General features: G+C 31.3%; 1 protein-coding gene across 8 annotated transcripts in view; it reads right to left on the bottom strand.

The window, feature by feature from the left end:
• LRRC7 (leucine rich repeat containing 7) overlaps positions 1-27,406 on the bottom strand; it is a 440,527-nt gene that overhangs the window by 94,066 nt on the left and 319,055 nt on the right. For all 8 annotated transcript variants that reach the window (XR_004955289.1, XM_016148942.2, XM_016148946.2 and 5 more), the window contains 6 exons: positions 23,176-23,320; positions 17,648-17,720; positions 8,545-8,674; positions 7,400-7,515; positions 3,958-4,027; positions 1,942-2,041 (listed from right to left, as the gene is read on the bottom strand). Coding sequence is in view for 7 of the 8 variants with exons in the window: in XM_016148942.2 (XP_016004428.1) it covers positions 1,942-2,041; positions 3,958-4,027; positions 7,400-7,515; positions 8,545-8,674; positions 17,648-17,720; positions 23,176-23,320 (634 nt within the window). In the remaining variant the exon portion in view is untranslated. The remainder of the gene's footprint in view (positions 1-1,941; positions 2,042-3,957; positions 4,028-7,399; positions 7,516-8,544; positions 8,675-17,647; positions 17,721-23,175; positions 23,321-27,406) is intronic.

Here is a 27,406-nt window from a genome sequence, read left to right as displayed (position 1 = left end):
AGATTTCAAAGTATTATTGCTTTTTTTCTTTTTTTAACATCAAGTGTTATTAATTGAGCTTAGTACCTCATGCAAAAAAAATGGTGATAGGTACTACAAACAAATACAAAAATTAAAAACAAAAAGAAAAATAAAGAGAATAAAGAATAAAGAAGGAAATAAAAAGAAAAAGGAAGAAAGAAAGAAGGAAAGAAAGAGGAAAGAAGGAATAAAATTCTCTTGATAGTTATTACATGGTCTTTTAATGTCTTAACTCAAATTCAGCTTTCCTAAGTATACATTAATTTTGTTTTGGAGTTCGGAGGATTTCAAGTGTAGAGAATGAACTATTCATAGGACAGTAATAATAGAGAGAGCTGGACTAAGCACTTAAAAATGTTATCTTTTTAATCTTCATAACTACACAATGGTAGTACCAATGTCATCCTCAATTTACTAAGAATACTACAGCTGAGTTTTAAGACTTGCTTATAAACCTTATAAATAAAAGTATTTTGTTTGAGCTAACTTATTTCCGCAAAGATAAACTTTATCATATATTTTCTTGTTTGTCGCAAGAGATTCTGAACATTCATTTATCATACTTCTGCCTGAAATACCATAGGGCGAGTTTCTTAAAGTTCAAAAAAACTTTTCTAATATCAACTCTCTCTTCCAAAGGATACCAAAACAAAACAAAACAAGACTAATTTCTAAATGCTATACCTTATCTAACTAGATCTACCTCACTCCCCAGAACAAATTAGGGATTTAATCTGTGAAACTGGATCTCAGAAATAATCATGAATATGAGGCACTTTCATTTTTCCCTACCTCCTTTTGAAATGAAATATTTTGATAATCTAGAGATATTAAAATGTAAATATAAGTAAAGGTAAGATGAATTAAACATAAGTCTTACTTAAGACTTTTCTTGTACATATGTAAACATGGTGGCTTTTATTTCATAAATTCAAAAGATCGATTTTTTAAAGTCTGAAAAATACATACGAAAACATTCTTCCTTTTTCCTATTTCTCTAAGTCAAAATTTAAATAGAAATATCCTAAACTATCCTAAAATAATTCATTTACATTTGGAAATAAAAGGCTAAAGACGTTTATTATAATTATCCCTAAAGATAAGAAATATATAAGTGAATAGTTTCTTTTAAAAGTTTGTCTCATTCAAGCAGCTTGAGTGAATTTAATTCATGGGTGGATTAAAGTGCGTTTACTCTTCCAATAATTACTATGACTGTTAGACTAGAAAATGTGCATGACAGTCTGTGCTGGTTTGGGCAAAGAAGCCTATATTGAGTTCACAATGATAAAGGACAAATCTTTAAACATGTTATGAGTAATGGGATCATAGGATAGAAATTTTAATTATTATAAAAGGTTTAGAATTTATAAAAACTATTCCTATCATAGTTGCTGGCATTGTTTAGGGAAACAACTTGAAGAAGAAGGAATGCTCATCATTTGTAAGTCATCTTTGTATGGTTGATACAATATGAAATAATTTCAGGCCTGGAATCATGGGACTAAATGTTTAAATTGTGTTCATGAAATTAGGGAACACAGGCAATAAACAAGTTCATTGAACCTTCCTTAAGACCTGATTCTTTTTAGCTCATTTCAATTACCTGTTTACCACATTTGATTAACTGGTTCTGTGTCTTGAGATCCATCAAGAGAAAAAGTTGATCCCAAAAGTCAACATTCTTTTTATGTAAGTAATAAAATGAAGAGTTATATTTTTGAAATCTTATTTAAAATATTATAGTGTGGAAGATAAGATGCACATTTATAGTTAACCTCCAAATGATTTATGTATGTCATGTAATTACCTTTATGGCTTGGTTCATGTGCCAGTATTCCTGGCCAGAGAGCAGAACGAATTTCATCTCTTTTGTCCATAATTATATACGTATAGGAGAAATTTCTACTGATAATTTACCTTCATCGCCACGAGGTTGCTGGGGAAACATGTAGTTAGTCAATACTCTTTGCTTTGTTTCTGGATGGGCTTCAGTTTGTAAAGGGATAAGGGCTTTGGACTAGAAGCAAAGAACATATAAATTAGATTAATAAGCTAGCAAATATAAAGAATATTTCTCTTATATAAGATAATAGTCAATAGTCTGAACTCACCAAGCTGAATGAAAAATTTTTTAAAAAGCAAAGGAAAAAGTAATGAAATAAAGTGTAACATAAAATGAGACTATTGCTAGAGAATATTTTCAAATTCTAAGGTCTTCACAATGAGTTTTCTTTTCCTCTAGTATACTCTTTCACATAATTATTCATCCTCACTGAACAATGTCAGTGTTAATCCTGAAGAGACCATAATGTGCTAAATTGTTTCAAGTAAGTAAGCTTTCAGTATGATTCTATATGCTCATTCATTTTCAATGAGCTGTTGTCCTAAAAAGTGAAATGGAATTTGCTATCAAATTGATGCTATGCAAGATCATCTATGAATTTAACTAGGTAAAAGAATAAGTATTTATTTTTAAGAGCTATTTTTGTCACCAAAGACAGAGTCCACATACAAAACAGCAGCCGTACTTGCATCTGATATATCACAATATGTTTACCTATAGATGGTAAAATTTAATTCTCTATTTGATTTCAGAAATATTATTTTAAAAGGGTTTTTAAAAATCTGATATTATATATACATTATATATGGAAATATACTGGAAGTGATTCTTTTATCTAATGTTTTAAAAATCAGCTTCTTGACATTTATTAACAGGAGTGAAGCACAAAGGGGATTTGGGATACCTTGTCTCATGAAACTGAGTCAAAAACTCATTAAATAAATCACTGTTCTAATAAATGTTAAATGATGCAGTCATTGTTCTCTTCATTCTCCCAGAAGAATAATAAATTGTAATATTAGGGGATTTTTTTCACAAGGAACACTGAATAGTCTGTTCCATTAGCGTAATTCACATTGATTCCAGCAGTGCTTTATTTATAAGGATATATTGATGACTTTTAGTTCATTAATAAGATTTGAATTTAAATGACAATCTAATTTTTTACGCAGTAGGTGGAAGCAAGTTCTATAATGACTGCGGGAGCACAAACCTTATTCTTACACTTAACAATTTACATTTGGTAGAGGTTTGTTTTAATTTTTTTAACCAAAAGTAGCCCAATATGTAGAAATTTGAAGGATTCATTTATTAGTAATGTTGATTTTATGCTCAGGAAATAATGACGACAAACTAAATTCCCTATAATTTGTTTTCATCTGGCTATTCATATTTTGGGACAGAAGTTTCAAAATTTCAGGATTATAAGAAAAGATTAAAAGAAGACTAATAGGCTATGTCAAAATTGTTTATCATCAGTTTTCTGGTGGCAAATCAGATGTCTTCAACTGTTTCTGGTTACCTTCCAGTTAATAAAAGTATTCATTAATACTCCATTATTTATTTAATTATAATCTGTTTTTACAACGAAGAAATAATATCAAAGCAATTTTACAGAAAATACTGATAATAGTTACAAAAGATACCTGAAAATTTCTGGAATAGTTTTAGAATTAAGTTGATTATAATTAAGAGTATAAGAATAAAAAGGAATATAGAGGATATTAATTCTCTCTTGTGGGGATTGTGGTAATGATTTCCTATTTTTTATATTCAGAGATATAATTAAAGTACATCCTCTAAGGACATGTACCACCTTGAGGTAAAAAGCTATAAAAATGATCATTTTATATTTTAGATATCTGAGAATGAAGTAGAAGCAAAATTGAATATTTAAAGAGGGTGAAGATTATAGTGCTGTTTTGTTACAGCAAAAAAATAAACATTTGAATTACTACCTTTACAAAAATCTCTCCTCTAATTATTTTGTACTAATTGTCGATGGTATCTATTGGGAATAAGCTGGTAATTCAGTTTCAATTATCGTTCATCTTAATAAAGCGAATAAATCAGGTAATAAAAGTTGTTACCTGGTTGTCAGAAAGCCACAGAGCTGCAAGCTCCTTAAGTTTGGTAAATGAGAATGGCAGATTCTTCAATCTGCAAAAAACAAGAAAATTCTAATAGTATGGGTGAAGATAAATGTAGTTAATTTTCATGAAGAATTAGTTAAAATACTATAATTTATTGGTTTCATTCTTCTTCTCTCCAATTCTTTTTCCATTGAGTAGCCTGAGCAATTTCAAAAAGTGAAAATATTCTGTTTACAACTCTTTAAATGCTTTCCTTTGCATCTAACATAAAATCCAAAATCCATGCTAACATGCCTTTCAGACTTTACAGGATCCGGCCCCCAAAACCCCTCTGGGAAACTTCTGCTATTCTTTTCCTTAGTCCTGTCAGCACCACTGGCATTCTCAGCCTACGACGAGGATAAGCCAAGCTCTTTTCTCTGCCTGGAATACTCTTTCTCTCATACTTCACTTGACTAAATCCCACATATCCTTTAGCTCTTAGCTTAAATGTCATTTTTTTTTTTTAAAGAGGCTTTTTCCTGACTCCTCATTTAGATTACTTTTTTCATCTTAGTCTCAAAGCACCTGTATTTTCCTTCATAAACATATCACAGTTTTTAATTATATATTCATTTTTGAGGCTTTTCTTTCTCTTCTCTTCTCTTCTCTTGTCTTCTTTTCTCTTGTCTTGTCGTGTCTTGTCTTGTCCTGTCCTCTCCTGTCCTGTCCTGTCCTCTCCTCTCCTTTTTTCTTTTCTTTTCTTTCTTTTTTTTTTTTTTTTACCCTCTGATACACCCCAGAAAACTATAGGCTCCATGAGGGCAAGGGGCCATGTCTGTCTTACTGTTAAAGGAATTTACAGCTCCCAACATTAGGTTGACTCTTGAAAGTGTGTCCCTTTGTTCCTTCATCCTTGTATTATATAGATATGCAATGAGGGAATCTCTAAAAATAGCATTTTGAAATATGTGAAATTTGGCATCGGTCTAGGTATTCAGTTAAAGTTATCTATTTAGAATTGGCTTCGGCCTTTAAAAGGCCAAATAGTCAAAAGCCATCTTCAACATACTACCTGATATCCTGAAACTGTACATGAACAATAAATTATGATTTACATGACAGATAGTCAGCAAAGTGAGTAATATGAACAAAATATGCCAATGGATTTATTGTTAATCTGCATTTCTACTTTCGAATGCAGATAAACTTTTAAAGATATAACTTATAATAATAAAATTTTCTTAAGGTTTTAATATGTCAAAAGTCTATCAGTCAATTGGTGAATAAATAAAATATTGTGATAATAGAAGTGGAAAATGTTACAATAATTAATAAGGATTAACAGTTAATTTTTTTGCAGAAGCAGTTAAGCACTTTCAAATAATTTAGTGAATATGAGAAGATATGACAACCAATACAAATAACAGAGTATGCATTAGCTATATAACTTTAAGATGAATATAATCTTTCTGAGATTTTAAATATTTGTAAAGCATAAATAAGAATATAAAAAATAACAGAAATTAAATTACATCATAATTCTCTTTTTATAGAATTATTTGTTACACTAGCATTTATAACATCAAACCAAATTACCCATAAAAGTTGTTTCCAATTTTAGTTATTTAATTTCATTTAAGCCAGAAATTATGAAGTAAGGTCTATGGGGAGAATTTTCTTATGATATGGAGATGAATTGAAAGTAGAACATTAATTCTGCTGTACCAAAATTACATGAGGGGAACACTCTCCAGAATCACAAACAACATTATCCATGATAAGTCATCATCAATCCAGTCATAAACATAGAGTATAAAGAAAAGAAATTATTGGAGGAGGATGTTACCCTCATTTTCCTTGCTCTTCTAGTGGCTACTATTGAAAGTGGCTTTTATTTTGTATCACAAATATGTATTAAATTGACAACAGAATCAATCTTACAGTTGACAGTACGAAGAAATCATTTTTCTTGAACAAATGCCACACTTTAGAAATGTATTATATTTTAAATATAAAATTAGAATAATCATGACTTTTGGATAACATTTCATATTTAATCTTTTATCTGATGATAATATTCAACTTTGGCCTCAACTTTGGCTAAATATTGATTTGACTCTCAGGATAAGATTCATTGATTAATTCATTAATTTAAAAAATTTATTTGTCTCTAACCTATGTTTTAGTCACTGTACTGGCCTGATGTAGTATTTAAAATCCTGATATTATGAGATTCTCAATGTATTATTCATATCTTTTACACCAGCAGCTAGAAAGGTGTCTGTCCCATGTTAGGTAGGTAGGTGCTCAAGTATGCTATATTTGTTGAAGAAATAACTTCATTAGTAGTCCTAACTATAAATCATTTTAAAAATATTTGATAAGCATATTTTCTATGTCATCAATTAGTTTATTAATATATTAAAGTTGAGCACATGAAGAATTTAGGAGAGACCTTTACAGCTCATCACGAAAACCCTCCCACCAGGTTTACATTAATGGAGTGTGGCTTCACTGAGGAACTATAATTGAATTCATTGGGAGTCTATTTTTTCTATGATATCTCTCTGACCATATTAAGAATGTAATTAGAAAAATTTGATAAAAGTCTTGCTGAAAGTCAGGCACAACATTCAATGCATTTCCCTCATTTTCCTGTTTTGTAATCCAGTCCAAACAGAAAACGAGGTTGGTAAGACATGACTTACTCTTGTTGCACCAAGCTAGGAAGGTCCCTTGTCATCTTGGTTTTAAAAATAAAATCTCAAAACCTTTTAATAAAATGTTTTATTCTCTTACATGAGAATATTACTGAGCTGCTAAATGAATAGCTTTTTAAAATTCACATTATTTTTTTTTAAACCAATGAGAACTCCCACGTTTAGTGAAACTTTCAGAATCTGAACATTTTTAATGATTCCATTGAAGGTAATCTTGACGATATTGTTGCAAAGTCTCTCAGCTTCTCATATTATTATTAGTCTAATTGAAACTTATTGAAAACAAAGATTTCAAACATTCTATCCCATAATCACTTCTTAGCAGTTATCTTTATTCAATATTTATTTTTATCTTTTCCTATTTGAGGACAATTGTGGTAGAAACAAAGATGACTTGCAGTTTTACTTTTTCTTTTTCTCCATCTACCAATATAACACCTTTGTTATAAGAAGAGGATCCATGCTTTCTTTGTTCATCCTGCTCTGAACATGACTAACCATTTGGTTGCCCTTACCACAATATATAAACCTGTCTTTTTACTATTAGCTTCCTGGAAATATTTTTACCAGAATTCTGGTGTTGTCGATGATATACACATTGCCCATTTAATTTACTAGAGACATAAAAACATACATAAAAAATATATATGTCTGCATATATTCATATCTATGCACAAGAAATAATAATTTGCTTTTGGTAAATAACTAATATGTGATTTGATATGTTGCAGAATTACCTGTTGTCACTCAAATTTAAGACTCTTAGTTTCTGCATCTGACCAATTTCTTCAGGAAGAAATTCCAGTTTATTGGAGCGTAGAGACATAACTGTTACATTCTTACAGCTTCCAATCTATAGGTAGTATAACAAGAACAAAAAAGTAAGAATCACGGTGTAGGCTATTTGTTATATTAAATTTTATAATTTATGTAATAATTTGATTAATTTATAGATTTTCTTAACACTTTTAAGATTCTCTTTTAATATCTGTATTGTTTTATTTTTATAATTTCATTTAAAAATATGTAAATGTATTATAATATTTTTAGGTATCAAGGGAATGTATATTATCTCATATTCTTTTGCATATTATGAAGAATTTTATTTATAATTTTAGTACTGGAATACTTGTTTACATCATTGTTTTCATAAATCATGTTGTTTTTTGCCCATCCAAGTAAATACTAACACTTCTATATTTATAATAGGTTATACATTCAATAAATGAAGTTTTGTTGACATTTCCTTGGCAAAGTTACTTTTTACTTCAAATTATAATAACATTTGTCATTTTTATTTATAACTTTTGGCTCAAAAGTAGTAATATATGGGTTATTGCTTCTTCATTATGGAAGCATTTTGTAGAAAATGTTAAATAGAAAATATACTTCACAATTTTTTCTTGACATTAATAAATTAAAATCTCATTTACAGATAGAAATTAAAAGAACCTACTAGTAAATCCTGATGTTAAAATAATATTATTATCCAACATAATACTTTAAAAAACTAATTTACATTAAAAAATCTTTCACTTCTGAAATGAAAATATAATTATTCCAAAATGTTATTTATTACTATTCTTAAAAGTAAAATGCATAAATTAAATTATTTGAAATTCTATTCTTAGCATTAATTTATTTACAATATTTTATTACTTTTCTTTGCAAGCAATGTTGAAGTCAAATGTATTTCCTGGATCAAATACAAGAACTTATCACTTGTCATTTAGAAGAGAATGATTAACAAATACACACAAAGGCAATTCCTATATATATTCAAACTTAATTCATGAATCTACACAGCTGTCGCACCTGTTAGGATTTAATCTCAAAACAGAACCATTAAAAGTTAACTAATAGAAAAAAGTTTATTCCTCACTTCTCTTGGTAATTCTGGAAGGAAATTCTCATCGACTGCTAATGTTCGAAGACTATGAAGGTAGCCAATAGTAGAAGGCAGAGACTCCAGTTCATTACAGCTACAGTCAAATTCTTCTAATAAAGATAAACTGGAAAAATAAATACATCAGTCAGACATTTTAAAAGGTCACATGGCCAAGAAGTTTTGAAAAAGCCACACATCCAAACTAATCATAAAAGTTGTTTATCTAGTGACTGCATAATTTATGTAAATTAATTTATTTTATTAGTTTTGCCAAATGATTCAATACCATTTAATAAGTGGTTCAATTTGGTAAAATTAACAGAAGTTTGTTTTATCTTTCTAAATTCACCTGTCATTTGAGCCACTGAAAATGAGAGAAGGTTTTGTTTTTAATACAACTTAGGTGTTATTTATAGTTGGATGTTCATCCTGTATATCCTTGGAATGAATGTATATAGGTGGCATGAGTAGGTAGAAGGGCATAGAAGGCAGGTTCAGGAAAGGAGAAATAAGCATTTTGGAGATGAAAATAACTAATCTTTTAAAATCTATTTTACAGATAAGGAAATAGAAGCTTAAAGAAGCTAAGTAGCTTGCCAAGGATACACAAAGTAGGAAAGCTGGGACCTAAATGCAGATAGCATGGCTCCCTGTATTACCTTGCCTCTTAGCCTGTGCCTCTGTAGCAGAGGCCATCGACAGGGCTCATTTCAACCTGCAGGTGTATTTTCTTTGGTTTACCTAGTATTTTAAAAAGTGGTAAACTCTACATAGAAGAAATACCTGGCTGTTGAAATTTGCTTGCACTACTTGAGATATTGTAGACATGCTGCCAGCAGAATTTAGTGAAGACAAACTTGTTGACATTAATGAAGAAAGGGGTTGTGATGAAAATGATGATGTCTCAGAGGAAGTGACGCTGGCAATAAACTTCACATTAAAGGAACTCTCAGAGATGTTTCATGACATTGAAGCACAAAGGATAAAAATTTGGAAGGTAGTCCAATTTTAAAAAGGAGTATGACAATTCACTGACACAAAAAAATGTTCACTCCAAATTATAACTTATATGATGCACTGTTCAAAATGATCTTGATAGGTGTTTTTACAAAATAAATAAAACATTGCAATTCTTGATGTTCCTAATGTTTACAATGACAGTATACTAAATAAATATTGATTTTATTATTTTTCCATTTCCCTATACATTTTTAAACCAACAGTAAAAGTATTTAATGTTTTGAAAAAGATTTTAAAGGCTTTTGTCAGAACAATAATTTTCCTCATTGATTAAGATTGTTTTGGATAGTTTCAGCTTGCATATTTGTTTTCAAAGTCTCCCACTATTGCACAAAGCAAGAACTTCTTGCATTGAAAAGACATTTTGCTGTACCATTGGTAATCAGAATTAATAATTTATAGCCTGAAAAAATTTTACATCTTGGGTTACAGAGAAAAGCTACTAAGTGCAAAACACACATTCTTCAATGATCTCTGAAATTCAAAAGATTCAAATTCATAATCTGACATTGCAGTTTATTTTATCGATTTTATTAGAAATCACTTAAGGTATTTGAATACAGAATCTATATGAATATAGTTGTATCACATTTACTCAGATTAGAACTGGCCTAGACCATGTGTAAGTGAAGACACTCAGACAGAGAAAGACAAATACTGTATGATTTCACTTATATGTGGAATTTAAAGAAACAAACAAATCAACCTGAGCAAATAGATACAGAAAACAGATTAGTGGGCATCATAGGTGGACTGGGAGTTGGGTAAAATAGTTGAAGGTTGTCCGTCAAAAGGGACAAACTTCCAGTTATAAAATCATTAAGTCATGCTGATGTAATGTATGGTAACTATAGTTCATTATGCTGCATTGCATATTTGAAAGCTGCTATAAGAGTAGATCTTAACAGTTCTCATCACAAGAAAAAAATATAACTGTACGGTTATGGATGTTAACTAGATTTATTGTGGTAATCATTTTACAATATGTGCAAATATCAAACTGTTATTGTACACATGAAACTAATATAATGTTATGTTGATTATATCTCAATAAATAAGAAAATGCATTCATTATACTTTGTGCAAAAAAAAAAAAGATAGACTGAAAGTTACTGTTTTTTTGAAGTTTTATCTATAGTTTATAACTGTACACATTAAAAATGAAAAAAAGTTGCCAAGGAAATTTAAAGTACTTTAAAGTGATGCTTCCCAAACTTCAGTGTGCACATGAATCACCAGGAGAACTTGCTAAAATGCAGATTGAGATTCAGTGGTTTAAGGTAAGACCCAGATTCTGCATTTGTAATAAGTTCCTAGGTGATGTGGATGCTGCTGGTGCTAAGACCACACACTGAGCTACAAGACTTTCCTTCAAGAGTAACATTTACACACACACACACACACACACACACACACACACACGTGACATGTCAGCTAAAATCCATATAAATGTTACAAGAGTTGTGGTCAGTAAGGCTCTGCCTTCACATATCAGTACAGGTGACATTACTGGAGGTAGTATTGCTTGAATTTAAATAGTATCAACTTACTTCTCTAGAAATATTCTCTACATTTTCTCTAATTTGGTCTTCATGAATTAGTCTTGGTTGGGAAAATCTTACTGTATCATTAACTCTCTATTGCCTAGCTATTAGGGAAGAGGGACTCTGAATATATTACCTAGATAATCTATAATTTCACTCTAACATAATTTATGACCTTTAGAGACCATTAGATATCATTATATCTTCTATTAAAGTAGATGCTAATAAAAATAAGTGGCTTTGGGCTTTACTTTCTTAGTTCACTTTTAACTCTTAACAGAAATAATGAAATTCAATGAAAAATATTCAGACAAGCTTGGGTTCCAATTTTAGTGTGGCCACTTAATAGCTGAGTAAACTTTACTATTAATTCCTGTTTTCTCATTTATGAAATTGGTAATTCATGCCTAATCTACAGAATTTCATAAGAATTAAATATATGCTAAGTCCCTGGTATAGATATGGCACTCCATTAAAATGACCTGTTAGGAGGTAGGGAGTATCTTGGGGGTAGGGGGGAAGCAAACTTGGAACCATCTGTTTTTGAAAAATGTAAAAGTTATCTTGTGATATTCCCTTTTTAAAATGGTCGTTTCATGTAAATAAAACCTTCTAGCAGACAAAATGTAAAATTACCAGCATTCGTTAGTAAGACATGGGAGCTAGACAAATGTCAAATGACTATGAAGAATTGTAATTGCATTAGTAGAGATTTAGTTGAAAGGAATGTAATAACTAGAAAGAGATGTAAAACTCTTGTTTGGAAAAAGCAAGCTACTGCCTAAAAGTATCTGTATAGCCAGCGGGTTAAGTGGCCAAACTGCAGCAAGCCACCTGGGACAGGAATCTGGACTCTAGCAATTACTAGTGGCAATAGCCTCATCAAGTTACTTAATTACTATGCAACTCAGTTTCATCACTGGCACTAGGGGGTAATATCAGTACTGAACCATATGTTATAAGGAGTAGGTACATGTACAGTAGTTAATACATGTAAAACTCTAAGTATGGGCACATAGTGAATATTAAGGAACTTTGCCATTATCCTTATTTTCAGAGATTGTTAAATCAACTTCATTTAATTTAGGCTAGGAATCAAGTTTTTATTACATCTTTAATTTTCTCATTAACATTAGGTAAGTTGCTTGGGCTGCTTCTTAACAAAGGAAAGAAATTAACAAAATTTAGACTAATTCTTTTCTATAGTGTTTACTAAATAAAACAACTCAGTTTTTGTACTTAACCTATAGTCTAAGCAGAATTCAGTCAGATTGTGGTGGAAACAGTATCTCTTGGGACTAGTCAATCATTTAGAGATTTTACCTGTGACATCTCTATATTGACTGATTTTGAGCAGAGTTACCATCATTGTATAGACAATAAACTTTTCATTTGATGCAATTTTTTCTTATTTCCAAAGGAATTATTAAGTTTCACCTTTCTTTGGACTCTTTGGAAAGTTACCTTTATTGAAACAGAAATCTGTAATCCTTTTTATTATACAATAAAACCATCACTCAAATGCAAAACACTGTTTAAAAGTAATTATTTACTGGACATATCTGTAAGCTATGAGAAAATAGTTTCACTCATCGCAAAAGACCTTTAAAAAAAGATCCTACATGCTTTTAGTTACATTACCAGAAGATTTCTTAACCAACATTTTGTTATGGCAGCCTGAGTGGACTAAGATAATATATTATTATCAAACTTGCAAATAAGTATAAAACATTTTTCTTTTTAAGAACTGAATGTTTTATTCACGTTATAGTACTACTAGTCCTCACACAGATGAACATAAGCAACAATCAATAAGTGTCTTTTTGCTTATTACTATCAATGATTGTTTCAATTTATTTAAGGCTATCTAACATTAAGTCTCATAACCTTTCAGATATAGCATTATTTCTATTTTACAGATGTACAGTGACTAAGGTCAATTGGTTAATGAATGGAAAAGCCTAGATTGACATTAGTCTAGTTCCAAGGCTTGCAAATATTCCCGTGCCTAGGGATAATGAAAGAAATTCAACATATTCTAGACATGAAACTAATCCTTTAGGAATCTATATTCTAGTTGAAAAGACATGTCAAAATAAAGGTGAATGATAAAACAAAGATAAATAAGAGACCGATATGAGAAATGGAAAAACATCTCAAGTTAGAGTGTTTTTACCTTGTGTACAGAGTTCCCAAAATTTATTTGTCCATGAAACTTACTTTTTTGTCATATGTATTAAAATCTCAAGTAACAATTGCTTCAAGGAATATAATTTAGGAAATACTGGTCTAGTTTGTAGGTGTCCTGGAGCCTTTAATTTAGAGGAGGAAGCTATAGTGGTCTAAGTGAACAGAAGGGAGAAGGATTAAAATCATAAAAACAACTAAATGTATTTCTTGAATTCAAATCCCAGAAATTCAAATTAACTAATTCAATAATTTTTACTTAAAAAAAAGTTCACTCGATGTGTGAGCACTTTCCATTTATTCATGTGTTTAATCCTCACAACATTCTCCCGAGATAGTCATTATTATTATAGTTTTCATTTTACGAACATTGTTATCCAATCGTACATCAAAAAGCCAGGTCCTAAGCCCAGAAAGTCTGGCTCCAGAGTCAAAGCGACCAACCGCTGTGGTTAACTTCTTTACGGCAGCTTCATTTTAAACCAGCATCTCAGGTGATTCGGAAGCAAGCACAATGAACTAGGATTTGAAAAAAAACTCAGCTGATAACTATAAAAGTAAACTGAGTCTAGATGGTTCTCAAGCTTTAGTGTGTATTTGAATCTCCTGATGGGATTGTTAACACTCAGATTGCTGACCCAATATCCAGAGTTTCCGATTCAATAGATCTGGGGTTGTCTCAGACTTTGCACTTCTAACAAGTTCGCTGTCGAAGCTGATGCTGCTGATCTGGGGACCACGTGTTGAGAACTACCTATCGACACTAGACTATGGAAAAACTTAAATATTAGTGCAAACTAATTTAGGTTTTATCTAATGAACTGTTTGCATGTGTGTCTTATTTTTATTTATTTTTTGATTAGAATAACATTACATGATACAAAATTTAAAAAGTACTGAGTATAAAAAATAAGAGCAGTCTCCCTATTTATTTTAGGCACAAATTGTTTCAACAACAAAAATAATTTTACAAGTCATTTGGCACAAAAGTCATGAACTCTACTTCAACTGTAAAAAATGCTGAAAAATAAATTCTTCCAGCAATATTTTAATAGTCAAATTATTAAAAATTACCAAAGGCAAGTTTAACTTATTGAAACACTCAATGTATAGAATAAGAATCTTTTTGGTGACTGCAGCTGGTCTTAACATTTCTAGGATTTTGGTGCTCAGAGTTCTAGGTAGAATATTTCTTAATACAATACAGACTACTGTATACCACTATTTACAATATACTTTTTACATGTAACCTGGGGTGCCATTTAACAGATGATCAAATTTCAACTCTTGCCCTGAACTAAAGCTTAGATTGATCAATTCTGTCTTACTTAAGGGGGAAAAAAGCCATTATATATATATATATATAAACAATAACAATAATAATCGTTGTTATAATTATTTTTACTTCATACAGATTACTTATTAAGGCATACATAAAATTTTAGAAATTTAGTTTATTTTTTGAAATATGCGCAAATACAAAAATATTTGTATGCACGTGGTATCTTTCAGTGAGAACATAAGTTAGACAATGATTGTTCAAATTTTACTGTCTAAACTATGGTGCGATATAAAACAGAAACCTTCAAACTTAATGGTCTTAAAACTCCATTCTGTTCTTAAAAATTACTGATAACCCTAAAGAACTCATGTTTACATGGTTTACATTTATTAGTATCTTCCATATAATAAATCAAAACAGTAATTTAAAAAATATTATTTGTTTTTAAATAACAGTAAAAATCCAATGACATGTTAATGTAACATATTTTTATACAAAGTGAGTATATTTTCTAAAACAAAAACATTTAGTGACAAGACTGACATTTTTAGTTTTTCAAATCTCTTCAATATTTGGCTTAATAGAAGGTAACTGGATTGTTATATCTGACTATGTATTCAATCTGTCGGGGTATATTGCTTTGATTAAATTATATATTAAAAAATCTAGCCTCACACAGATATGTAGTTGAAAAAGGGAGAATTTAAAAGGATTTTTAGAAAATTGTGATTATTTTTTTGCTAATACACCAAAACTCAAAAAGTGGCAATTTCTTAGGAGATAATTGCAATGTGCAATCTGAAACTATATCAATGAAATATTCTTACTCTTCATACAAATACATTAAAATCAACTGATCTACTCGAAAGGGTCTTTTCTTCATGTCTGATTTTGTAACTCATGCATTGGTCATTTGGAAAATTTTGCTTCATTGAGTTATACAGATTTTCCAAATGTTGACACATTTTGTAATATGGTATCAACAAATTACACTCATTTATATCACACTAGTCTTATTAGAAAAGCCTTTAACTATTGGGAAGCTGTCAAACTCACAGTGGCAGATACAAATTTTCCAAAATTCTAAATTTTGCTTAATAGCTCTAATTTTATTGTTGCCAGGAAATACTATCAGTTGTTTTCCTTGAACTGTCAATCTCATTGTTCATTTTTGACAATATATCTGCCAAATACCCAAGTCTAAATAACCACAGTTTGTCTGTCACTCTTCTTTTTTAAGTACACTTTATTTTTTAGAGCCGTTTCTGGTTCACAGAAAAATTAAGCAGATGTTACAGAGATTTCTCATATACTTTCTACTGCTTTATAAAAAAGTTTCGCTTTTTTAATTAGCCCATTCTTCTAACATCCCCCTTTTGTATCCCCCAAAACAGTAATCAAATGATGATCATGGCACTAAAAAATAACTTTAAAAAATTAGGTTTTATTGTAAGATTGTTAACCTTTATACCTCTAAACTCATAATCAACATTTAAATTGATTCGGCCCCTTTATCTTTAATAAATCTTTTTAATACTTTTAAGGGCAAAGAATTACCAATTTCTAAAAATTAAAGTGAAAAGACAACTATATATGTAAATAATCTAACACAATTTATTTCATATTGAAAAAGTAACTTTTTCTATTTTTAGATTATCAAACCTCTTTAATTGTCTTCACAGAGGTAATTAGTTTATATACGTTTGTATAAAAAAAAATGAAAATAAGTGGCAAAATACCAGTTATAACCCTAGTAGGGTTAAATAAAGTTAAATGCAGTACTGATCTGCAGAAAGATCAGCACCTAAAAATAAAATTAGATAGGAAGAGTTTTTTAAAGAATCATCAGACTGTTAAAGACAATCACTTTTGTGTACCCTTAAAGAAAGTAAATTTATCTCTACTTTATATTGGAGAAAATGGAAGTAATTATAGAACAAAACATATGTCATATGAGGACATTAAAATATTAAAAGTGGTCTAGCCTTTTAGCACTCTCCAAAGTCTGAACATTGGAATTTGAATATAGCCAACTTATTCCATTCTTGGAAAGTGAGGTTTTCCATATCAATGGTTGCTGACCAACTTGGGGTAAGGGAGAGGACAAGGAAAGGGCATGAGAAAACCTTTGGGACTGAATGACATTGTCGCCATCTTGATTGTGGTGATGGTTTCATGGCTTTATATCTTTATCAAAACAATAAGTTGTAAAGTTTAAGTATATGCAGTTCATTGTATATCAATTTTACCCAATAAGTCTTTTTTTTTTTTTTAAAGTCAGGCTCCCCCATCTAGTATACCTAAATTTGTTAAATTATGGATTTATATAATTCTTTACACTGAAATGTAGAGCAAAATTCCTATAAAATGGCCTTATATAATTTTAGAAGGAAGACAGCTTAGTGAGAAGATTTCTTACTTCACATACATTATAAACAAAAGCATTTCAGTGAAATATTGATAATATATATTTCTTAAAGAATTGAGAACCAACTGTTAAAGGCAACATATAGATTGATCAACTAAATAGAATGTATTTTATGCTTAAAAGGCAATCATGGCTTTTCATCCTGAAGCTTTTAAAAATGTAAGCTAAAACAGATTCCTATCTCTTTAACTTTTAAAAATACATTAAACTTCCATAAATACAAATATTACTAATAGTATAATGGTAACATATACATACTGAAGGGATTTATAAAAATTAATCTGATTTTATAAGACATAATCAAGTGAATTTAGTGCTTCTATTCAGTCAACATTAAATTAATAATGTCTGGAAAATTACAGGTAATAGTATAATTGAAAGTCTGGATAATCACTTTGCTTGACAGTCCTGGTTGAGCATTTTTCATGACATTATATAGTTGGGTGTCAATGCAATGTTCAGATGTAAAACCAAATTAAGATATGTACAAAGGTATGACTAAATAAAATACAGTTTAAAATAAGTTTACATATAAACAAGATTATTGGTATCACTAGTAGAAAATATTTTAAAGTAAAAAACCGTATCTTTTTGTTTCTGGCTTTAAAGAGTCTGGTATGAAACTTTGGCACTTACTTTCCAATTGTATTGGGTAGTATTGTAAGTTGATTGTCATCTACTTTCAGAGTAGTTAGTTTTTTCAACAGTCCTATAATAAAGAAGAAGGTTTATTAACACATAAGAACAGATTCTGATGAAAAATACAATAAAAAAGAAATAAAGGAATCACTTGTAATGAATGTTTGTCATGCTAATTGCATGCTATCGGCTTATATAAATCTACAAACTGATATTTGTGTGTAGCCTAGTTTTGACCTGGTTGAAAAATATTTACTTATGTCAATGGGAGTTCGAGTACATCAATGCAGACAAATACACAAAACATAGGGCTCCATAGAAACCTCAGTGACAGGAACCTACCACATCTCCCTTTTTTATTATGCAGCAAATGAACCAGATAAAATTTTCCAAGCCAGCTTTGATTTAATATTTAATTAATTCCTAAGCACCAGTAACCAACACTTCTGTTATGATACAAATTGAAAACAAATTTGAATTAAGCCTAATAACTTACAAATAGATATGAAGGTATTGGAACATAGTGGTAATACTCACAGACTTGGAAAATTACAACATATGACCTCATAAATCCTTGACTTGGATCAACAGTAAGCACAAAAACTTAAAAATTTTAATACACCAAGAACAACTGGCCAAGAATTGACGTTCCAACTATTTATTTTCACTGATTTATGCCTTCCATACCCTTAACTTACTGCTCTACTCCCAGGGTTTTAATGAACATTAGCCACAGAATAATTGAAGAACAGCTTCCTTTACCCGGCCACAGCATAACCTATGATATCAATATGGCTTAAATGGCCAAAATCCAAGGGCAAAGCATTAATAGTTGGCTAATTTTGTTTTACATTGGATATATACATATACATTATAGAGTATTTGTTTCACAGAAAACGTGTTTTGATGGATGTAGTAGGTTCTATGGTCAAATGTGTTTGGGAAATGCCAAACTAAAAAAAATTAAACATTTTTTAATAAAGTTTTTCTAGGAGCTTTTAGTGTTCTAATGTAGCAATGTGACTCTCCAAAATTATCATGGAATTCATGTGTGTACCCACAGAGTATCTTGTACAGATAGTGTTTCATGAACATGCTTTGAGAAACACTGCTATAGATCATGCCCACCCACCTGAGCTATTTCAAGGACTCCTTAAAGGCAAAAAGTAAGTCACAAAAAAACATGAAATAGAGCTGTTGTTGCCCTTTAAATTTCAATATGCTCAGTTATATATTCTTCAGAAGCACTCACAATCTCTACTGTAGTAGAGAGAAATGTTATCACTGTCAGACTGCTACGAGAAAATACCTACAATATTTGGAGCTTAATGCATGAGCTTGTGCCTTCAGGACACACTGCTGAAAACAGCAGCACCTGAAAAAGAGGACTATCCCCACTGGGGTAATTTATCTCTGAAGTTTGAACACCCACTGCCATATTTACCTGTGTTGAAGGGGTGACTGGGTCATTTTAGCTTCTCTAGTGTGTATATTAAACTATCAACCTTGGAAATATAAAAGAACTCCTGAGCTTGTTTATGAATTGCAAAAAGAAAACAGGAGACTGTGAATTGTAAGCTCACTTTTGTAGGACTTGGTAACTCTGATCGAATTACTGACCCTGCCCACCAGTGATGCTAGGGGATAGTTGACAGTCTCAACATCACTTGACTGGGTCACAAGAAGTTTTGGGCTGGGTTATAAACAGCTGAACAAATACCATGAGGCCGGCCAGATCCTCAATTAAGAGAATTACAGTCCCCAGGTCTGAAGTAGCAATGGGAAAATCTTCAGGCAGGTTAGGGACTAAGGCCAAAAGGTTGACGTAACAGATTTTTCTGAAGACTGTGGTAACGTTTCTGACAATTGACAGAAATCACTACAGCTTTAAAAGTTGAAGCAAGTTAGGCCTCCCTGCTTAGTTCCAAGTCTGTGAATTAAAAGAAACCTCACTCATTTGTGATGTGGCTACTTTGTCACTTACATATTTCATCCAAGGGGCACTCTTTGGACAGATTCTGGAGCTTCTGTAGAAATCTGATTGTCCTGGAGTGGAATTAGGACACTGGCCTCACCATCATTGCTCCACATTATTTTACTCTGGCAGAAAATTCTTTTACTGCATTTCTATATTATATCTGCTTGGCCTCTCTTCATCTATCCTATAATATTAAAAGTATTTCATTCTATTCCTTCCCTTTCCTTGCACCCTTCCCCAGTTCCCCATGTCTTTATCCTACACTCCCAACTAGGAAGTACTGGAGAGAAAGAAAAAGGAGGTATTTTACTATGATCTTATCTACTTATATATAAATACATAATTAGCAACAAATCTATTAAATGTTAATGTAATTTGTTATTAAATACACCTAACAGTCATATGGAATTTACACATTTGTAATAGAATTTTGAAAGCCAAGTATATGGGCAACCATTAAATCTAAGATTATAAGGATTATTATATCATTATAATAGCTAGTATTGATTAAGTACTTACTATGTGTCAGGTACTATTCTAAGCAATTTTACATATATTAATTCATTCATTCCTCAAAATGGATTGCTCTAATGGATTACTCTAAGTTAGTAAGGTAGAAAAGCCAGAATCTAAACTCAGGTAACTTGCCTACATAGCCTGTGTCCTTAACCACTAAATAAATAAGTTAATTATTTGGGGAAGTAAAAAACATTATACTCTACTTTATTGGGTTACTCTGCTATCCAAAAAAGCTGATTATTAAAACTCTCTATAGAAGAGGAAAAGATCCTCTCCCTTTTCCCCCTGGAACAGGAACAAAGAAAAGGACTCCACACACACGGCTTGTTATTAGGTATCTCACTCCATTCAAATACCTGACAGCTGCAGACAAACTAAAATAGGTGTAAAGGAAGTAAACATTTTATTATAGTTGCTATTTCTCTTTATTAATACTATGACATTTTAAATCTTTTATTTTTTTTAAATGCTGGTAGTCCAAAAGATAATCTATGCTCAAATAAAGAACTCAAGACAATATCTCACATTTAATCAGAACTATTAATTATTTAGGGTCTTAGAACAGAGCTCCTAGTGCCCCTCCCAATATTTCTCTTGACCAAGAAGAGTTGTTTCAGAGGGAAGTCAGCTATTCTACATAAAATCAGGATTCTGGCAACTCCGCAGATATATAAATACAATTTTCCCTGAAAAGTCAATAGAGTTCAGACATAGCTTGAAAAGTAAGCTACTATAACAGAGTTTTTTTTTTTTTTTAATTTGAAAACCATTCAGATTCTAAATAGAGATGTTAAATATATAATGATACTTACCTGTTACAGTCTGTTTTATGCCAGCCAATTTACTTATCTGGTTTTCTATCACCTATACACACTGCTTTCTCAGACCAGCAGACTAATTTCATAATTTCTTAAAGAAAGGTATTTTTAACAAACAATTATATATTTTATTATGTGACATTATTATTTCCAGGATTTCTAATTGTTTTTTTTTAAATTACCATCTGTTATTAGTCAAAGCTCCTAGTTTTGCTTTATAGATTCTTATTATTTTTACAAATGTTATTCTTCCTTTTATCTAATTGAGGATTTACACACACTTAAAATCTGTTTTTTTATATTGTTTGATAACATCAGTTTCAATTGGGATAAATTTTTCTATTTGTTTGAATTTTTGCCTGTCATAACAACATTAGCTATTAAAAAAATTTGTTTGCATGCTCACTTGTGAAGGTGAATATTTTCTCATTACCTGTGCTCACCCCTTCCTGTCTGGCAGTTTTCTGGTTACCTCCACTTGACTCTCACATTTCTGGAGTTCAGAAACAGGTCTTTTATCAGTAACACGGTGTTCTCATCACATGTGCATATTACAAATCCAGTTCAAACCAGTTTGTGACTTGCCACAATTTTTAGTAGTGAATCTGCATATGTTCTCGCCTCCCACCCTAACTCCACATCAGTTGTATGTTTTTTCAGTTTCTTTTCTTTACAGAAAAGGAGTTCCTTTCTCAATCCCCTATAAATTTGAGTTCCTTTGTTATGCTTAAGGTCCTGTTTGTTTGTTTGAATGCAGGAAAGGAATCCAGGGCTGTCACTGCTGTTTGTCTGGAGTCCATCAGGCCAGGGGTCCTCGCTGTGTTTTCTTTCATTCTATCTTGGGTTTAGGTAGATGTTCATTCTTCCTAAGCATGGCTAAATTATTTACTAAATACTTAAGGAGCACTTATCATATACCAGGTGTAGGTCTTGGCACTGAGGAGGCAGTAATGAACAAATATGTTCTTTGACTATATGTCACTTTTCTATTCTCATTACGTCTTTGTAGAGGTATGAAGTAGTGGCTGAGTAGGAGTGTAAGGTGTGTACCTTAACCAGATGGTCATGTTGACCAGAGGATGCTCTTTTTAATCATGATACTTCTTTACCTTCCATTGAATAAAATAATATTTCCTAAATATTTGATCTTAAGTTTTACCTAGAATGTTTAATAAAAATACAGATGAGAGGGCCTAATACAAACTCGATGAATCAGAATTTTCAAAGAAAGAGCCTGAAATGTGGAAATGTTTACTAAAGCTGGTAGATGAGTCTTATGATAAACACTATTATAAAGTATGTGATTATATAAATCAAAAAGTAATCAAGTCTAGAAAGAAAAGCTAGACCGTTTTGTTAAAATTAGTGTTCTCTACTAGCCCAAAAATGGAAGCAATAGAATATTGAAGAAAAAATTTGGCAACTGCCTTGTTATCAAGCTTCACTTCAATCAGGCTCTCTAGGTTGTGACTTAATTTTCAGAAGCATTCAATAAGTTCTAGAACATATAACACATCTAATTCAGAGTGTTAAAAATTATGTTCCAAAGTTAACGTATTTGATAATTACCCTACTTGCTGAGTACTCTCATAAATAATAATAGCAAGATATCTATACAAAAAGATTTACTCATTATTTAAATTAGATTTTGTCATAACTTTACTCATATAAAAATTTAAACAAGATTCATTGAATGTTTAATATAAATAACAAATTATCTGCCCTTGTGAATTTTAACAGCATTTAAAAGACAGAGAACTACGAAGATACTTTATATTTATTATATATCTTTATGGTTTTTCTACATTAGAATAGTATTATAACAATATTAAAAATAGGATATATCAATACTATGTAGATAAAAACTACTGCGTTCTATAGTAATAAAAAGAGATGTGCATGGTTATCAGATTGTTCTAACTCTAAGGTATATACTCCTTATAACATTTTACAACTTAGAAGACCTAAAAAAATTTAAATATATCAGTTTACTTAGATCATTTTAATAGGAGAAGCTTCTTGAATTTGACTACTAGAGTTACCATTTCAAGATATTGGTAAAATATTACTTTATCATCTTAAAAAAATGAACTTGCTAATTTATTGATACCAGGCTAACAGTATATTCCCTACCTCTATAGACAAACAATACCGCCAAGAAAGAAAGTGGTATATTTGACATAAATATTCATTATGAAATATATTCTCACCTATAGAGTCAGGCAACTGTTGCAACATATTAGATGACAGCAAGAGGTCCTCGAGGGCTTCACATCCAGAAATGTCCATGTCAACTGTTTCTATTCTGTTTTTTGACATATCCAGATATACCAACATCTTTAGCTTCCCTATAGACTTGATAACATTGCATAAACTCAGGGTTAGTGGAGAAACTTTTGAAATACATTTTAATGTTGTAAAAACTACAACACTATAAAAATAATTTTAAAAGCAACGACAATATTAATAAGCATTAGCAAGAATGTGGAGAAATTGTAACTTTCATACATTGCTAGTAGAAATTTAAACTTGTGCAGCCATTTTGGAAAACTGTTTGTCAGTTCTTCAAAATGTTAAACTAGAATTTCCACATGACTCAGCAATCTCTAGGTATAGACTCAAGAATGAAATATATGTCTACACGAAAACACAAATGTTCAAAGCAGTATTATTCACAATAGCCAAAAAGTACAACTCAAATATCCATCGATTGATGGATGGATAAATAAAATGTGGTATATTCATATGCCGTAATATCATTTATCAATAAAAAGGAATAAAGTACTGATACATGCTACAAAATGTATTAACCTTGAAAACATATGCAATGAAAGATGCCAATCATAAAAAACTGTCTATTTTATGATTCCATTGATATGACATGTCGAAAATAGGCAAATCTATAGCTTCAGAGAATAGATTAGGGTCTTGAGAGGTTGAAGGGGCCATGGAAGTTATTGCTAATGGCTTCAGTGTTTCTTGTAGAAGAAATGTTCTAAAATTAGATTGTGGTAATGACTTTACAACTATGTGAATATTCTAAAAACCATTGAATCGTATACTTTAAATGAATATACTTTACATGGGTGAATTTTACAGTATGTTAATTATATCTCAATACAGCAGTTAAAAGAAAACACAACAATAATCTCAAAGTTGCCACTGAATCAAATAAACAAATAAATAAATGGCCACCCAAACAACATATGTTGACATGTTAATTCTCACAATTTCAAATGCATAAGAAAGGCTTTAAATTATGATTTGGACTCTATTAAGCAGATTTGATATTTTGTTCATTCAACAGTTCTTTTTGAGTATTTACTATGTATCAGGGCTTGTGTTATATATGGTAGAACAATCATGAATAACTCAGCTAAGTATGGGGAGAGGCTTGTCACAATACAAAATTTTTCTCCTTAAGGAGCTCATAGTAGTGAACGAAACCGTCAAATAATTATAATGTCCTATAATATGTGCAATAAAAAAGCATGTAGAAAATGCCATAGGAGCATAGGGCTGTTAATTGCCTGGAAGACACCGCTTGTCAAGAAAAGGAGAAACTGTACCTAGAAGAGAAACAGCACGTACGTTAACAAAGAAGTGTGAAAAAGCATGGTATATTGGAGGAAGAGTGGGAAATTCAAAGCAACAAAATATAATAATGGAGTTCAGATTATAAGAAGCCAGCTGTTAAAAGGCCTAACATGTTAGGTGGGGAGATATTAACTCTACCTAATAGGCAAGAAAAGCTGTTCAAGGCTTTTAAGATGGAGAATGACATGATCATATTTGTACTTTGAAATAATAACTTCAGGGAAGTGTGAAGAGAAGATTCGTGACGGGGGTCAGAGAGACCCTGTAGAAAGATCTGGAAGCAGTTTAGCCGAAGAGATAAGAGGGACCTGAATTAATATAGTGGAAGTGAGAATATAGAGGGGATAGGTTCAAGAAAAATTTAGAAGTGGAATGACTGAATTGGTAACTGATTGCTGAAGACAGGGGAGGAATCAAGTCACACCTTGGACAAGGAGTGAACTATTGCTTGGCTGAGACATGGACTACAGTATTTAGAACAAGATGAAAGTCTTAATTTTTCTTTTCTTTAAGGGCTTGTTTTACAAATAAATGTCCCCCACATATCAGTGTTCAGTGGTTTATCTATTTGTCTGTGTCTACCTGTGTACACTTTACTATATTGTTTCTACTTATTTGACAAAGTATAACTAAACCAACGATAAATTTATTTATTAATAAATTTATTACACAAGCACAGTACTTGGCAGAGTACTTTATATATATTATTTGATTTAATATTTTATATTCTTGCTACTCAAAATATGTTTTGCAGCTCTGACACCACTTGGGAGTTTGTCAGAAATTTCAAAACTCAGACCCACTCCAGACTTACTAAATCATAATCTGCACTTTAACACATGAAAGCTTAGAGGTTAAGTAATGTCACACATTGGGTTCCCTGGGAAGCAGAGACAAAGTGAAGTTAATGAGTATTCTTAGGATCACTACCAGTGGAAAGAAAGAGGTAAGTAAGACAGTAGGATTGGGCTGATGAAGAAGTTGGGCTGTGATTAAGTCTTAAGAAAGTCCTCAGCTGATCCTTCAAGGAACGGTAAAGTTGACATTGCCCTGCAGTTGTCTTGAGTGGAGGCGAAGGAGCCAGGCCTTTATACCCTTGCATTGATTGCTCTTTGGATCAGGTCTTTCAGAATAGGGGTGTGACCCTGGGCAAGGAGGTTTTCTTCAACTGAGGCAATTCCTGACCAGGGTGCAGAGCTGTGAGCAGCATTCCCAGAAGCTGGGAAAATAGAGCAAATTCTTCATTCCCGGAGAATGATGCATGACAGTATCTACTACAAATAACATTCCAAGGTTACCCCATTAATTTAGAGTGGAGCTAAAAATCAAACTCACTTTTATTGGATTATACATTGCAAAGCTTATTGATGATATTGGCAGTCCCTGCCTTCTAACTCCCTAATTAACCCAGCACCTATCTTTAGCCTGGCTCCCTCAGCTCTTCACATGCACAGAGAGTGTTAGCATGGTCTTGGAGTAGGTGATTAGTTGCTAGGTTAGAAAATGAGTACTTTGGGTGAGTCAAGATAGATTGCTGAGTTTCTTTGCAAGCCTAGAAATTTGTCACTTGGAAAAATACTGTCACTTTATCTGTAGCTTTCTACCTCAAGGAACTATTATGTTACCTTAGTTCTTTTTCTTTTCTGGTGAGCAAGGAAAAAAATAATATATATGTTTAGGTGTGTATGTGTGTGTGTGTGTGTGTGTGTGTGTGTGCACGCGCGTGTGTGTGCGCGCGCATGTGCATGCGTGCGCGCATGTGTGTGTGTGTTTCCTTTTTTTTTTTTTATTCCTTTATCATGAGGAAATTTCTTTCTTCTTTGAAGATTTCTTCATAGCTCTCTCCAGTACAACCCAATATTCTGGTGTGAAGTTTCTAAATATCTTTTTTTTTTTGGAAGGAAGGAAAGTAACACTTTGGTGTTCATTTTTTATTCTTTCTAAACTCTCACTTTAAAAAACCTTATAAAGGCAATAGTAGCCCAGAATAATAAAGGCCTTTGAGTTCCAATCTTTCAGAGTTCTTGAAGATATTGAATATTGTTTCAACATCCCTCTGGACATAGAAGAGTCTATAAATGAACAGTGGAGAGCGAATGAAGAGTAGAAGTCATCACAAGCAAAATAAAACATTGAAATTTTTTAAAGAATATATGTGGATTCAATACATTGTTTAGTCAGATTTTGGTTGTTGATCTTAGAGTGATGGTCATAAGACAGAACTATGTATAAGACTAATTTTTGATCATTATCTATTTGCTTGTCTGACTTATGAAAAATAGAGTGAAAAAATGATAGCCAGGCTTCTAAAAGTATTTAAAAAGTATATTAACTTAATATATTGTGATACATGAACTAATAATACAATGAACTTGCTTGATTCCTTATGTCTTATGACACTAAATATTTAGGAATAATTATTCTGTGAAACTTAGATACATGATGGGCTGAAGACCACATTTAAGATTAGCTTTTCAAAGTCATGTGTTTCTAGGTGATTGCATAACAACTATTTGCCAGCACTGACATTCAGAAGCCATCTAAAGTAAGAAATCTGCTTAAATTTGGCATTATAGGACAAAAATCTACCCCTGAAACAGACAAATTAAGCAGCGTTATCTGTTTCACAGATTTCATGCTACCTTTTCATTTAAATAATATTATTAAGGAATTTGAGATCTGAGTTGATTCACAAGATTGGATTTTAGGAACATAATGACTGTCAAAAGTGAGATGAACCTAATTCTCATTTGTACCTTCTACTGACTCTATAGCGACAGCATTTTGGAACATTTTAGAGAACAACAGGAGTTGGTTTGAATTATAGTTCCACCATTTACTGGC

Source organism: Rousettus aegyptiacus, unplaced genomic scaffold (assembly GCF_014176215.1).
Source record: "Rousettus aegyptiacus isolate mRouAeg1 unplaced genomic scaffold, mRouAeg1.p scaffold_m13_p_1, whole genome shotgun sequence".
Lineage (NCBI taxonomy): Eukaryota > Metazoa > Chordata > Mammalia > Chiroptera > Pteropodidae > Rousettus > Rousettus aegyptiacus.
The sequence above is the reverse complement of the archived record's forward strand: the minus strand, read 5'-3'. Positions and strand labels throughout refer to the sequence as shown.